Source organism: Pristiophorus japonicus, chromosome 9 (genome assembly GCF_044704955.1).
Source record: "Pristiophorus japonicus isolate sPriJap1 chromosome 9, sPriJap1.hap1, whole genome shotgun sequence".
NCBI classification, from domain to species: Eukaryota; Metazoa; Chordata; class Chondrichthyes; family Pristiophoridae; genus Pristiophorus; species Pristiophorus japonicus.
The window spans coordinates 90,737,409-90,751,548 of record NC_091985.1 but is presented as its reverse complement, the minus strand read 5'-3'; the positions used below and the strand labels follow the sequence as shown (position 1 = coordinate 90,751,548).

Sequence of the window (14,140 nt, the reverse complement as noted above, 5' to 3'; positions counted from 1 at the left end):
ACCGATCCTGTCACTGCTTTCCAAATGCGTTGCTATTTCATCCTTAATAAGTGATTCCAACATTTTCCCCACCACTGATGTTAGGCTAAACGGGCTATAATTACCCGCTTCCTCTCTCCCTCCCTTTTTAAAAAGTGGTGTTATATTAGCTACCCTCCAGTCCATAGGAACTGATCCCAAGTCGATAGACTGTTGGAAAATGATCACCAATGCATCCACTATTTCTAGGGCCACTTCCTTAAGTACTCTGGGATGCAGACCATCAGGCCCCGGGGATTTATTGGCCTTCAATCCCATCAATTTCCCGCCTAATAAAGATATCCTTCAGTTCCTCCTTCTCACTAGACCCTCAGACCCCTTGTACTTCCAGAAGGTTATTTGTGTCTTCCTTCGTGAAGACAGAATCAAAGTATTTGTTCAATTGGTCTGCCATTTCTTTGTTCCCCATTATAAATTCACCTGAATCCGACTGCAAGGGACCTACGTTTGTCTTCACTAATCTTTTTCTCTTCACATATCTATAGAAGCTTTTGCAGTCAGTTTTTATGTTCCCGGCAAGCTTCTTGTCATACTCTATTTTCCCCCTCTTAATTAAACTCTTTGTCCTCCTCTGTGAATTCTAAATTTCTCCCAGTCCTCAGGTCTGCTGCTTTTTCTGGCCAATTTGTATGCCTCTTCCTTGGATTTAACACTATCCTTAATTTCCCTTGTTAGCCACGGTTGAGCCACCTTCCCCATTTTATTTTTACTCCAGACAGGGATATACAATTGCTGAAGTTCATCCATGTGATCTTTAAATGTTTACCATTGCCTATCCACCATCAACCCTTTAAGTATCATTTGCCAGTCTCTTCTAGCCAATTCACGCCTCAAACCATCGAAGTTACCTTTCCTCAAGTTCAGGACCCTAGTTTTTAAATTAAATGTGTCACTCTCCATCCTAATAAAGAATTCTACCATATTATGGTCACTCTTCCCCAAGGGGTCTCGCACAAGATTGCTAATTCTCATTACACATCAGCCAGTCTAGGATGGCCAGCTTCCTGGTTGGTTCCTCGACATATTGGTCGAGAAAACCATCCCTAATACACTTCAGGAAATCCTCCTCCACCGCATTGCTATCAGTTTGGTTAGCCCAATCAATATGTAGATTAAAGTCACCCATGATAATTGCTGTACCTTTATTGCACGCATTCCTAATTTCTTGTTTGATGCTGTCCCCAACCTTATTACTACTATTTGGTGGTCCGTACACAACTCCCACTAGCGTTTTCTGCCCCTTGGTATTCCACAGTTCCATCCATACCGATTCCACATCATCCAAACTAATGTCTTTCCTTACTGTTGCATTAATTTCCTCTTTAACCAGCAATGCCACCCCGCCTCCTTTTCCTTTCTGTCTATCCTTCCTAAATGTTGAATACCCCTGGATGTTGAGTTCCCAGCCTTGGTCACCCTGGAGCCATGTCTCCATGATGCCAATTACATCATACCAGTTAACTGCTATCTGCGCAGTATCAGTGTGCTTGGCAGGCCTGTCAGAAGTGCATCAGACATTCTCTGTTGCTTCTTAATGATTCTCCTTTTCATTGACAGCCCCCCGGGGTATAGCATCTGTGTCCAGCTGAGCAGAGCTTGGAAGGGCTGTGCCCATTGTCACGGACTCTCCAGTGAACATAGGAATTAGGAGCAGCAGTAGGTCATTCGGCCCCTCGAGCCTGCTCCGCAATTCAATGAGATCATGGCTGATCTTCTACCTCTTTCCTGCACTATCCCCATATCCTTTGATTTCCTTAATATCCAAAAATCTATCGATCACACTGCACCATCAATGAATATTCAATATTAACCTGAATAACAGCTCTTACAAAGTAATTTCAGCTATTGTCTAAAGTATGCCTAATGCTGCAGTAAATACTTATTCCTTACAAAAATTATGTGCCATAGATACAAGAGAATGTAAGAGATTTAGAACAGAGAGCAGGAGAAACTTCTTTATATGGAGCTGTGAAGTTATAGAATTACTTTCAGAGTTAGTGGTCAATGCAGAAATCGTCAACATTCAAGATTAGATTGGATAGGTGAATGAAGGAAAAAAGAATACAAAGATATAGGAATATGGCAGATAAATGTGATTATGACTATTTGCTCGCATGGAGCATAAACTCCAACAGGGATTGGTTGGGCCGAATGGCTTGTTTTCAGTTGTAACTTTTATATATTGCTGTATAAAGTTTTTGAATGCTAATTCTGACCTCTGCTCTTGGTAGGACCTTGGAACCAAGATCACCTCCAGTCAACTAGTTTTGAAAAATATAATCTGTATATTTTCTAAAACACAGAATCAAGTGAGATAGTCTCTGTTACTATGTTGGGTCTTCAGGCACAGAAAATCTACTCCCAATGGCCATATAAATCAAAAGGGTAAAGCAACAGCCACTTCAGCAATGTGAACTTCTGTAAATTGGTATTTTTCTGCTTTTCATATCAATTTCACATTAAGCTCATTGGATATTATTGCCAAACTCGGTTTACAAACCTTACAAAACGATAATATAATTTCCTCTCCAAGTGTTTATTTACCCTATTTGGATTGTGCACGATCTCCTGTTTCATTGACCAGCAATGCAACCTCCCTAACCTGCGACCTCTACCACCTAGAACAGGGGTGGGAAATTATTTGGGGTTGGAGGGCCAGTTAACAAGTTTTGGTGAGCTGTTGAGGGCTGCCCACCAATGTTCCCGCTAAGGCAGCTCCTGCCACTGGATGAGATACTGCACATGCGCGGCTGCATGATGGCCGGTCGTGCAGCAAATTTAAAGGGACCGCATGCAAAAAAAAATTAGAGGGTATATTGCATAAACATAAACATTGCATAAACATAATTTCAGATAGTAGTGACCGGTGCTATCTTACATACACATGTATTCTGCTTAGAAATGAATCCAAGATAAAAGATGAAAATATTATGATAGTTTCTGGTCTCTGTAAATCAGTGCTGTGAAATAGAACTGTACCCTCTTCTGAGTCTGTATCAGCATCAATTTCCCAACTCAGTCATCCTTATGTCCCTCTGCAAAGATTACTAAAGCCTTCCCAATTGGTGCCAGATGAAAACTCCCCTGCCGTCGTATTCTGGATACCGGAATAGGAAAGGTGCAGCACCGGTCACTTTCTTCAGTACAAGAGTTGTGGAGATGAGCAGTCATGACTCCATTCTAAATTGGATAGGGCATATGCAAGTAAGCAGTGCATTCTGGGTACAGGCGTCTACTATTTGGGACCCAGAATCACAGAACAGATCCTTTTAGAATCGGGCCAGGGAGTACTGCTTTTGCGAATGATTAATTTGAATGAAGTATTGCTGTGTTTTTTCCTTGGCTGCAGTTCGGGTCTGTCTCTGATCCATGAGAAGTGAAAGTGGATAGATGAATGTGCAGCTCGTGCTCCGGCTCGTGTTCTATTTCTGCCCCATCCAGCGGGCTGGATAGAATGACTTGGTGGGCCGTATTTTGCCCACCACTGGCCTAGAAAGACAAGGGCAGCAGGCGCATGTGAACACCACCACCTGCAAGTCACAAACCATTCTGACTAGGAAATATATCGTCGGTCCTTCATCGTCGCTATGTCAAAATCCTGGAACTCCCTCCCTAATAGCACAGTGGGAGTACCTTCACCTCATGGGCTGCAACGGTTCAAGGCGGCGGCTCACCACCCCAATTAGAGATGGGCAATAAATGCTGGACTTGTCAGTGGCGCCCACATCCCATGAATGAATAAAACAAAAATCTGCTCCCAGGCCCTTGCCAATATTTTTCTTGGCTGCTAAGCAGATTCACAAGAGAAACCTTAAGTAATTTCTACTTTTAATTTTTCTTCCATCTCTTTAGGGGAGAAAAGTCCCAGGTCTATCATTAGGACGATAACCAGCCTACTAAACCCCCCATATGGTGGGCAGAAAGTGCATGCACATTTCCTACCAAAAATGTGCCACCCACCATAATGGGAAAGGACGAAAAATCATCATCCTGAAACAGGCGTTATAGGTCCTTTGCATTTGCAAATAAGGAGCCAAACGCCTGTTTGAGGCCCCCACTGCAAGATGGGTTTGTCCTGAGGCAGTCACTGCCAATGTCGGCTGCACTTGAGAAAATTATACCTTGGTACCAACAAGGAAAGTTTCTGAAATAGAATGCTCCTCCTGAACCCACATTTAATGAACACAGGTCACTGCCATTCCACTCCCCCACCGGCGCTGCTCAGATTCCCCCGGCCTCCGATCCTCTCAACCAGGTCATCACTTACCTGAGGGCTGCTGCAACGCTAGCAGCGGCCCAATATTCAATGACTCTTTGCCAGCAGACACTTCGTGCCTCGCCAGCTTAAGGGAAATGATTTAATCCTGTGCCCTCCCTCCCAACACGGCCAAAGATAGATGTGCCTGAATTTCTACCCCCAAGTCTCTATTTTGCTCCTCCCCCTACAGCATGAACTGATGAAATAACAGGGACTTGCCATGAGGGAATTCTAACTCTACCTCTACGATACAGCACATTATATTATGCCAGCAACTACTTTTAAAATAGGTAAAATAGTCGTACCCGTTTATTCGCAACTTGCTTAATTGCAATTCCTGTTTTAACACAAACTTTTCTCAAGCCCCATTTTCCCACCTACCAATTGTAAAATGTTTGTTTTATTGCAATTTCCACTTATATACAAGTGTGATGCACAGGAATCCCACTTTAACAAGGCTTGCCACCTCCGAACCAGAGATTTTCATCACTCAATCTGATTGGGTTCAGTGGTCAACATGCCTAAGAACTGCTTTGACTTGGATTCCATCTGTTTGTTAGTGTTGTGTGGGTGAGGGAGGAGTGGAAGTTGAATTTCCAGGTGGCTAAACAAAACATGCACATGACTTCTTGCTACACAAGCAAGTGGATATTTTGAACAGTTTGAAGGAATTGAGAATTCAGAAGTTGGTCGCACAGAAACATGGCATGTCTGAATCTCAGGTTTCTAGAATTCTCAAAAAAAATGCGAACATCTTGAAGGACTGGGGCAAAATGAGAACTGGGATGGGAAATGGAAGTATGAAAATAAGACAGCCAATATTGAAGAAGTGCTTGTTTAGGTGGTTCATCACAAAAGAACTCTGAAAATCCCAATTGATGGATGTCTGTTGAAAGTTAAAACTAATGAGATTGCCAAACAACTTGGCTTGGAAAGCGTGGAGAGATGACGAATGCAGAAATAATTTCTTCTCTGAAAGACTCGGAAACAGAGACTTCAAAGACATAAATGCATACATGCCGGAGCTGGAAATTCCCAAAGTTAGGGAGTTCGATTTATCATTTCAAAAGATAATGAAATGCTTCATGATTTTTATGTAATAGAAGGTAAAGTGCAGAAGCTGATGACTTCTGACCTCCCCCAAAATGAATTCATAGAATTTCTTGAAGCATAAAAAAACTCACGAAATATGAGTATTTTCCCTTCATTTCTAAGATGGTACACTGTATTCACCTTTTTAAGACATTGAAAGAAGTTGCAATTTTTAAGATGTTGCAACAAGGGTGAATATAGTGCAAGATGTTAGATAACATTTAGGCAAATAAAGGTGGTCACGCACCAAACCAGCCTTGATTTTTGATGCTTCCCACTTTGTAGATATTCCCTTTTTATGGCAATTTGCGAGGTTATCCCGAGCGGTTGCAATTAAGCAGATTCCACAAAAAATGTTCGATTTTGAACAATTTTAATCAAATTTAATGTGTAACAAGTCAAACAATTCTTTTGAATGTGAATAACTATGATCTATTATTCTATTTATGGGAGCCTGAAATTAATCATATGTTTGCAAAGTATCACATTTAGGAATTTATCATCTACTTGCTTTTAGATGGGCTGAGCCTATTAACACATTACTTTGGGACTACAAGTTCATCACAAGGCTAATAACTTTACAATCATTGTTGTTAAGAGTGTCCCTCAGCTGAACAGACGCCATAACCTTTACGAAGTCAAATTAGTAGAGAAGAAAACATTGCAATTGGTATATGGATTGCTTTTTACTGACCCATTTTCAATCTTTTAAAAGAATGCCAGGTGCACGTTTGGATTCAATTGCTATAATCAAGCACAAAGTCTACGTTTTATAAATGTTGAAAATATCAAGATCAGCTTTTCACTGAACTGGGCATCGTCCCAAGACAATTGCAATGCCGCTGATGCTGCTATGGTGACAGATTACAGTTATTCTTTTCAACTGGCAGCATTAATGGACAACAAAAAAAGCTTTTAACTCCTAGTCCTGAATACAATATAAACTGGTATCCAAAACAATAAATGGCATCCCAAAAAGAGAAAATATAATAGTTTTGCAAATATAGCATAGCTAAGATTTTTATGTTGCTGCATTACAGTACTGATTTGATATAATGAAACTGACAACTCTATTTACCAGTAATCTTTCCCATTAGGCAGCCGTGGCTCAGTTGGTAGCACCCTCGCCTCTGAAGGTTGTGGGTTCTAAGTCCCAGTCCAGAGACTTGAGCACAATAAATCTAGGCTGACACTCTGGCACAGTACTGATGGAACGCTGCACTGTCGGAGATGCTGTCTTTTGGAAGAGACGTTAAACCAAGTCTGCTTTCTAAGGTGGACGCTAAAGATCCCATGGCACTATTTCGAAGAGCAGGAGAGTTATCCCCGGTGTCTTGGCCAATGTTTATCTCTCAATCAACATCACTAAAAAACAGCTTATCTGGTCACATTGCTGTTTGTGAGAGCTTGCTGTGTGCAAAATTTCCTACATTACAATAGTGACTATACTTCAAAAAGTACTTCATTGGCTGTAAATCACTTCAGGACCTCCAGTGATCACGAAAGGCACTATATAAATGTAAGTCTTTCTTTCTTATTATTGTTTTCTTTAAAACTCATAGTAACCTTAAAACAGTAGTCACATATGTTAGATAGAAAGAAAATGACATTTGTTGTAATTTAATAATGTAGAGTGCCCAATTGTTGAAAGTAAGAGTTAACAGTTCATTTTAAACACTATGTCAGTCACTCAGAAATTTCAAGTAGAGGCACCATACTAACCAAGGAGGACGGATATGCTATTTCAGCAGTACAATCTTTAGTCTGCAACCAAGTACTATATTTAAGTATAATGAAGACAAATTTTTAAAAGCGCTATTTTAAAATTTGGTACTATTGCTTGGAGGATTTCTATTGCTGGAGGCAGACACTGAATACCTGTAAATAGAGATCATAATATATGTGCACAGTTTTACACTCTTCTGCTAAACTACTACATTTGTCAATTTCAGGCTAATTTCTTAAATTCAAAATCAACATCAAAAATGTATTTTCTACATCACTGTATCATGGAAACTGTCTGTGAAAGCTGCACTACTACAATATTACAGCAATATTAAAACAATAAAATGAATTAAAACTAGACTTTCATAGGGGCTATTAAAAATATAAATTCCAAAAATTGGAAGCAGAACACCAATTTTCAAAACGAAGTGGAAATTATTTCAAAGATGTATTGTAATATACACTCTCGAGGCCGATTTTGGTTCCAATTTCCAAAAGTAAAAGAATAAAACCAAGCCCAGTATCCATAAAGATACATGGCTTTTAACGTACTGCACCGGACTTCATCGTTGTGTTGAATACTTGTTAAATCCAGCAGTGTGATCCAGCGGTACAGATATGGTTAGATAGATTCGGCTCAGGACAAAACCATTCATTGCTGTCAAATACGGTACCTCCCTCCGAAATCACTTGGTTGAGCTTTGCGTACTACAGCAATTTCGTTCACCTTCCCGTTAGTGTTAGGAGAGATATTGTATAATTTCCTTAAAGATTAATTTCACCTATCTTTCCAGTACGAACGAAAACATATCGAAACAGACTGTGATTTGACTCGACAAGTTGCAATGAAACAACAGACTAGTGGAGCAGTACCAGAATTTAGCATTAAATCAATGTAAAATGGAAACAAACCTGGAAACATGCACCTGAATTCTACGTTAAATAATCAATTTAAAAACTACTCAAAAATATGAAATCCGAGCTTAAATAAAACATTACTACTTAAAAAAATTGAAATTACAGATACAATTATCGTGATCTTATTAGCTTACAAAAATTAATGTACAGGTTGCATATTTTAATACATAAAGACGTCTATAAATTATCGTAAAACTTGATGCTTGAAATTAATACATTTATAATTTTACAAAAGCAAACTATGACCATCAATAATGCATCAATATGTATGTTGTACAAAAATAAATATTGCATTACTGAATTTATTAACCATTCAAATCTTTGCATCACGAATCATATTTTTAAACACAGATGGTGAAACCGAGAACTATTATTCAGTGAAGTGTCACATTTCATTCCGCATGGTGTACACTACCTGATAATATCATCGTTGTGACCAAGGAAAAATTTCTGCGTGTGTTCCCTGGTGTTGTATACAATTCCCACTCCGGCAACGAAATAGACCACCTCCTTAGCAACCGTGTAGTATAGATTATTCCGGCACTGGTGACCTCGGTAACCGTAAATCCACTCTAACCGCAGCTGGCATTTCGGTGCAGTTCTATCAGCCATTTCCTTTCCTTCCTATTATTTCTCTCTCGTCCTTCTCTCCGCCCCAGGCAGACTGCTGCTCCAAATAACGCTTTTAAGAAGAAAACATCTTTATTAACATTTCAATAAAAAAATGACACCCGTTAACTCAAAAGTAGCTCTCACAGCGGCACAATAACTACCAATGATGTCAGCTGAATGCAGCAGCAGCAAGCGGCCGACAGTGAAGGACGCCGATCAGTTCGTTGGAAGTGATGCGCGCGCTCGTTACCAGGTGGGAAGAAGCGCTTAGTAACAACGCCGCAGCGGCCGTTGACGTCCGGCGGGCGGGGAGGACGTCGGCCGCGTGCAATATGCGTGCTATCGCGTAAGCGCTCGCGCACGGCGCGGGATGGGGGGAGATGTTTTAGCGGTCGCTTGAAAAGTGTTTCTTTCGCCGAGAACAAAAGGAATTTGGGAAATGTCCTTTTCTATTTTTTGCTTTATTTTAACTTTGACCTTTTTTTTTCTCCCCAAAGCTTGCACGCTAAGGCAGGTCCAAATTCAATACAAGTATCAGTATGCCATAATGGATGGGATTATGTTTGAGTTCTAATATTCTTTGCTGGTGATAGCAATTACAACATTTTTTTAATTGTCTCCACACCATAAGACAGATAAATAAATGAAAAAATAACTTTAACTTTTAAATAGGGCTATTGAGGTCTGCTTTGCATATTAGAGATTTCAAGACAACCCAATCAAAAACTAGGCTGTCCAGAACTTGCAATATGATGAGAGGAAGAAAACTCGGACAAAGTGATGAAGGTTTGAATCAAACAGAAACAGCTGGAAATACGCAGCACGTCAATTGACATTTGTAAAGAGAATCGACTTCTACGCATCAGAACTCAAGGGCATTTGAGTATTTTGCTTTTTTTATGGAGTCATGCGTTGTAGCCCGATTTTCTGGGGATTGTGGACCGCTTTAAATCCCCAGAAGTGTTGGGTGGCTACAAAACTAATTTATTCTGTTCGATTCAACGTATAGCATTGTACTTGGATCAAAAACGAAATAAATGAAGGTAAGTTAGAAGACCTGCAGCCTTAATTTTACATGGTCTTCAATACATTAAAAAAAGTGACAGACTAGGAGATAATTACTGGACAGAAGACTGATAAATCAAAAAACTAGAGAGCAAGGAGAAAGAACCTAAGAATGTAATAGTCAATAAAGACCATTCAGCTTGTCCAATTATTATCTCAGGACCCGATCTGACCATTTTTCATAATTATCTTTCGCCAGTCTCAAATTCATCATAATCCTTGCTGACTCATGAATCAATTATTTTTACTTTCAAATGCTTCAACTGAGTCAGTGCTTCCATATTAGGTGTCTACTCATGCACAGAACATTAAAATGTTGCTCACTGTTGAATTTCCAAGATCCATGTATGCAACACTCTTCTGGAAAGTTTATGTATGTCAATAAGTACAGCAGTGCAGTGGTTATGTTACTGGACTAATAAACCGGAAAATGTGAGTTTAAGTTCCTCCATGGCAACTTGAGAATTTTAATTCTGTTTTTAAAAAACTGGTATCAGTAAAATTGAACATGAAGCTCTCAGATTGCCATAAAAACCCAACTGATTCACTAATGTCCTTTCGGGAAGGAAAACTGCTGTCCTTGACTCCAGTCCCACACTAACATGGTTGACTCTTAACTGCATTTGAAGTGGTCTAGCAAGCCACTCAGCTACCACCACCACGGGAATGGGCAATAAATGCTAGTGATGTCCTCATCCCACGAATGAGTAAAAAAAGTTATGATGATGTTTTGCTCTTGGTAACCATAGGAATTACTCTTCCCCATTAACATTGTACAAAAACATGAGTTTAGTCTCATTAAAACATTATTCTCAAGGTTCAAACTAAATATTTTATACAAGATGTACCATATAGTCTCAATAGAAATCAGTAAGAAGATTGTTGTGCATTTAAGATCTTTTTTTAACTCCTATATGCAAATCATGAAAATGGAAAAATACAATAACAGAAATGGAATATTTTGATAAATACTGTATTGAATATTTTATTTTGTGCTGGTGTTGGGAGCAAACAACAGATATCAATACATTACTGTAAAACTAAAAGATACAATCACAATATAGAAAGCATCACATATTTCCCCAAAATTCAATATGGTACAATACACCAAGATACACTCTTTAATAGATTCACAAACTGTCAATACCCAATGGCATAACAGACATTGTTTTTCATTTCTGACATACTTCCAAGTTGTTTCTGAGTTGGGGCCGTTGTACAGGCTCAGCTGGTGGGAATTCTAACCAGAGGAGTTTTTCTCCAAATGCCAAACAGTTTTGCTTGTTGATGGCTTCACTTCCTCGGGTTCATCCTGAACAGTTTGCTGGGATGTGTGGGGAGGTAGTGAAAGGTTGCCTCTGTTTGCGATTTCTAACAAAATTATGAGGATGTTTATAAATAATGCATTTCCTCGTTTGCCATAAATCATGAACAGAGGAAATCTTTCCCCTATGAAGTCCATGCTGAAATCTCCAGAGAAACCTCTGTTAAATCTTTTGAAAAGCTGTTCAGCCATTTGATTCGCAATTGCCCTTGACAGAGGTACCCTGAATTCCCTCTCTACAAATTGTGTGAATGCCCCATTGTGCAGTATTGCATCATAGCAGCTCACATTTTCTTGCAGTGAGTACACATGTGAGAATAGCATCATAAAGCTTTGATTCATCCTTGATCGTCTCATACAAAGTCCCTTCTGGATTCCCAAGTTCTTTGATGGAATTACCCTGATCTTCAATCAGTCCACAGTTGCAAGCAAAGGGGTCTTGCACTTCTGGTCTCAGACATTGCTACTTGGTTCATATACTACTGCAGAGCACAAGAATCATAGAAACATAGAAAATAGGTGCAGGAGTAGGCCATTCGGCCCTTCTAGCCTGCACCGCCATTCAATGAGTTGAACATTCAATTTCAGTACCCCATTCCTGCTTTCTCGCCATACCCCTTGATCCCCCTAGTAGTAAGGACCTCATCTAACTCCTTTTTGAATATATTTAGTGAATTGGCCTCAACAACTTTCTGTGGTAGAGAATTCCACAGGTTCACCACTCTCTGGGTGAAGAAGTTCCTCCGCATCTCGGTCCTAAATGGCTTACCCCTTATCCTTAGACTGTGACCTCTGGTTCTGGACTTCCCCAACATTGGGAACATTCTTCCTGCATCTAACCTGTCTAGCCCCGTCAGAATTTTAAATGTTTCTATGAGGTCCCCTCTCATTCTTCTGAACTCCAGTGAATACAAGCCCAGTTAATCCAGTCTTTCTTGATAGGTCAGTCCCGCCATCCCGGGAATCAGTCTGGTGAACCTTCGCTGCACTCCCTCAATAGCAAGAATGTCCTTCCTCAGGTTAGGAGACCAAAACTGTACACAATACTCCAGGTGTGGCCTCACCAATGCCCTGTACAACTGTAGCAACACCTCCCTGCCCCTGTACTCAAATCCCCTTGCTATGAAGGCCAACATGCCATATGCTTTCTTAACCGCCTGCTGCACCTGCATGCCAACCTTCAATGACTGATGTACCACGACACCCAGGTCTCTGCACCTCCCCTTTTCCTAATCTGTCACCATTCAGATAATAGTCTGTCTCTCTGTTTTTACCACCAAAATGGATAACCTCACATTTATCCACATTATACTTCATCTGCCATGCATTTGCCCACTCACCTAACCTATCCAAGTCGCTCTGCAGCCTCACAGCATCCTCCTCGCAGCTCACACTGCCAACTTAGTGTCATCCGCAAATTTGGAGATACTACATTTAATCCCCTCATCTAAATCATTAATGTACAGTGTAAACAGCTGGGGCCCCAGCACAGAACCTTGCGGTACCCCACTAGTCACTGCCTGCCATTCTGAAAAGTACCCATTTACTCCTACTCTTTGCTTCCTGTCTGACAACCAGTTCTCAATCCATGTCAGCACACTACCCCCAATCCCATGTGCTCTAACTTTGCACATCAATCTCTTGTGTGGGACCTTGTCGAACGCCTTCTGAAAGTCCAAATATACCACATCAACTGGTTCTCCCTTGTCTACTCTACTGGAAACATCCTCAAAAAATTCCAGAAGATTTGTCAAGCATGATTTCCCTTTCACAAATCCATGCTGACTTGGACCTATCATGTCACCCCTTTCCAAATGCACTGCTATGACATCCTTAATAATTGATTCCATCATTTTACCCACTACTGATGTCAGGCTGACCGGTCTATAATTCCCTGTTTTCTCCCTCCTTTTTTAAAAAGTGGGGTTACATTGGCTACCCTCCACTCGATAGGAACTGATCCAGAGTCAATGGAATGTTGGAAAATGACTGTCAATGCATCCACTATTTCCAAGGCCACCTCCTTAAGTACTCTGGGATGCAGTCCATCAGGCCCTGGGGATTTATCGGCCTTCAATCCCATCAATTTCCCCAACACAATTTCCCGGCTAATAAGGATTTCCCTCAGTTCCTCCTCCTTACTAGACCCCCCGACCCCTTTTATAACCGGAAGGTTGTTTGTGTCCTCCTTCGTGAATACCGAACCAAAGTACTTGTTCAATTGGTCCGCCATTTCTTTGTTCCCCGTTATGACTTCCCCTGATTCTGACTGCAGGGGACCTACGTTTGTCTTTACTAACCTTTTTCTCTTTACATATCTATAGAAAGTTTTGCAATCCGTCTTAATGTTCCCTGCAAGCTTCTTCTCATACTCCATTTTCCCTGCCTTAATCAAACCCTTTGTCCTCCTCTGCTGAGTATGGAATAGTACAGCATAGAAGGCGGTCATACAGCCCATCGAGTCTGCACCAGCTCTTTCGAAGAGCAATCCAGTTAGTTCCACTCCCCCGCTCTTTCCCCATATCCCTGCAATGTTTTCTCCTTCACGTATTTATCCAATTCCCTTTTGAAGGCTATATTGGATCTGTATCCACCACCCTAAGGCAGTGCATTCCAAATCCCAACCACTTGTTGCGTAAAAAAGTTTTTCCTCATGTTGCCTCTGGTTCTTTTACCAATCACCTTAAATCTATGCCCTCTTGTTATCGATCCTTCAGCCATTGGAAACAGTTTCTCTTTATTTAATCTATCTAAACCCTTCATGATTTTAAACACCTCTATCAAATCTCCTCTTAGCCTTGACTGCTCCAAGAAGAACAACCCCAGCTTCTCTAGTCTATCTACATTAACTGTAATCCCTCATCCCTGGAACCATTTTAATAAATCTCTTCAGTACCCTCTCCAAAGCCTTCATGTCCTTACTAAAGTGTGGTGCTCAGAATTAGACAGAATCCTCCAGCTGGGGTCAAACTAGTGTTTTTTATAGGTTTAGCACAACTTCCTGGCTTTTGTACTCTATACCTCTACTAATAAAGCCCAGGATCCCATATGCTTTATTAACTGCTTTGTTAACCTGTCCTGTCGCCTTCAAAGATTTGTGCACAAGC

General features: G+C 40.6%; 1 protein-coding gene across 7 annotated transcripts in view; it reads right to left on the bottom strand.

Moving 5' to 3' along the window:
• The window catches only part of LOC139273131 (echinoderm microtubule-associated protein-like 6), an 816,712-nt gene extending 807,852 nt beyond the window's left edge, over positions 1 to 8,860 (bottom strand). For 6 of the 7 annotated variants that reach the window (XM_070889552.1, XM_070889554.1, XM_070889555.1 and 3 more), the window contains exons 1-2: positions 8,806 to 8,860; positions 8,448 to 8,714 (exon numbers count right to left, since the gene is read on the bottom strand). In XM_070889552.1, the coding sequence (XP_070745653.1) occupies positions 8,448 to 8,644 (197 nt within the window). In that variant the 5' untranslated portion in view covers positions 8,645 to 8,714; positions 8,806 to 8,860. Of the gene's footprint in view, positions 1 to 8,447; positions 8,772 to 8,805 lie in introns of those variants that run through there. The other variant, XM_070889553.1, reaches the window with a different exon arrangement.
• Positions 8,861 to 14,140: the final 5,280 nt, after the last annotated feature.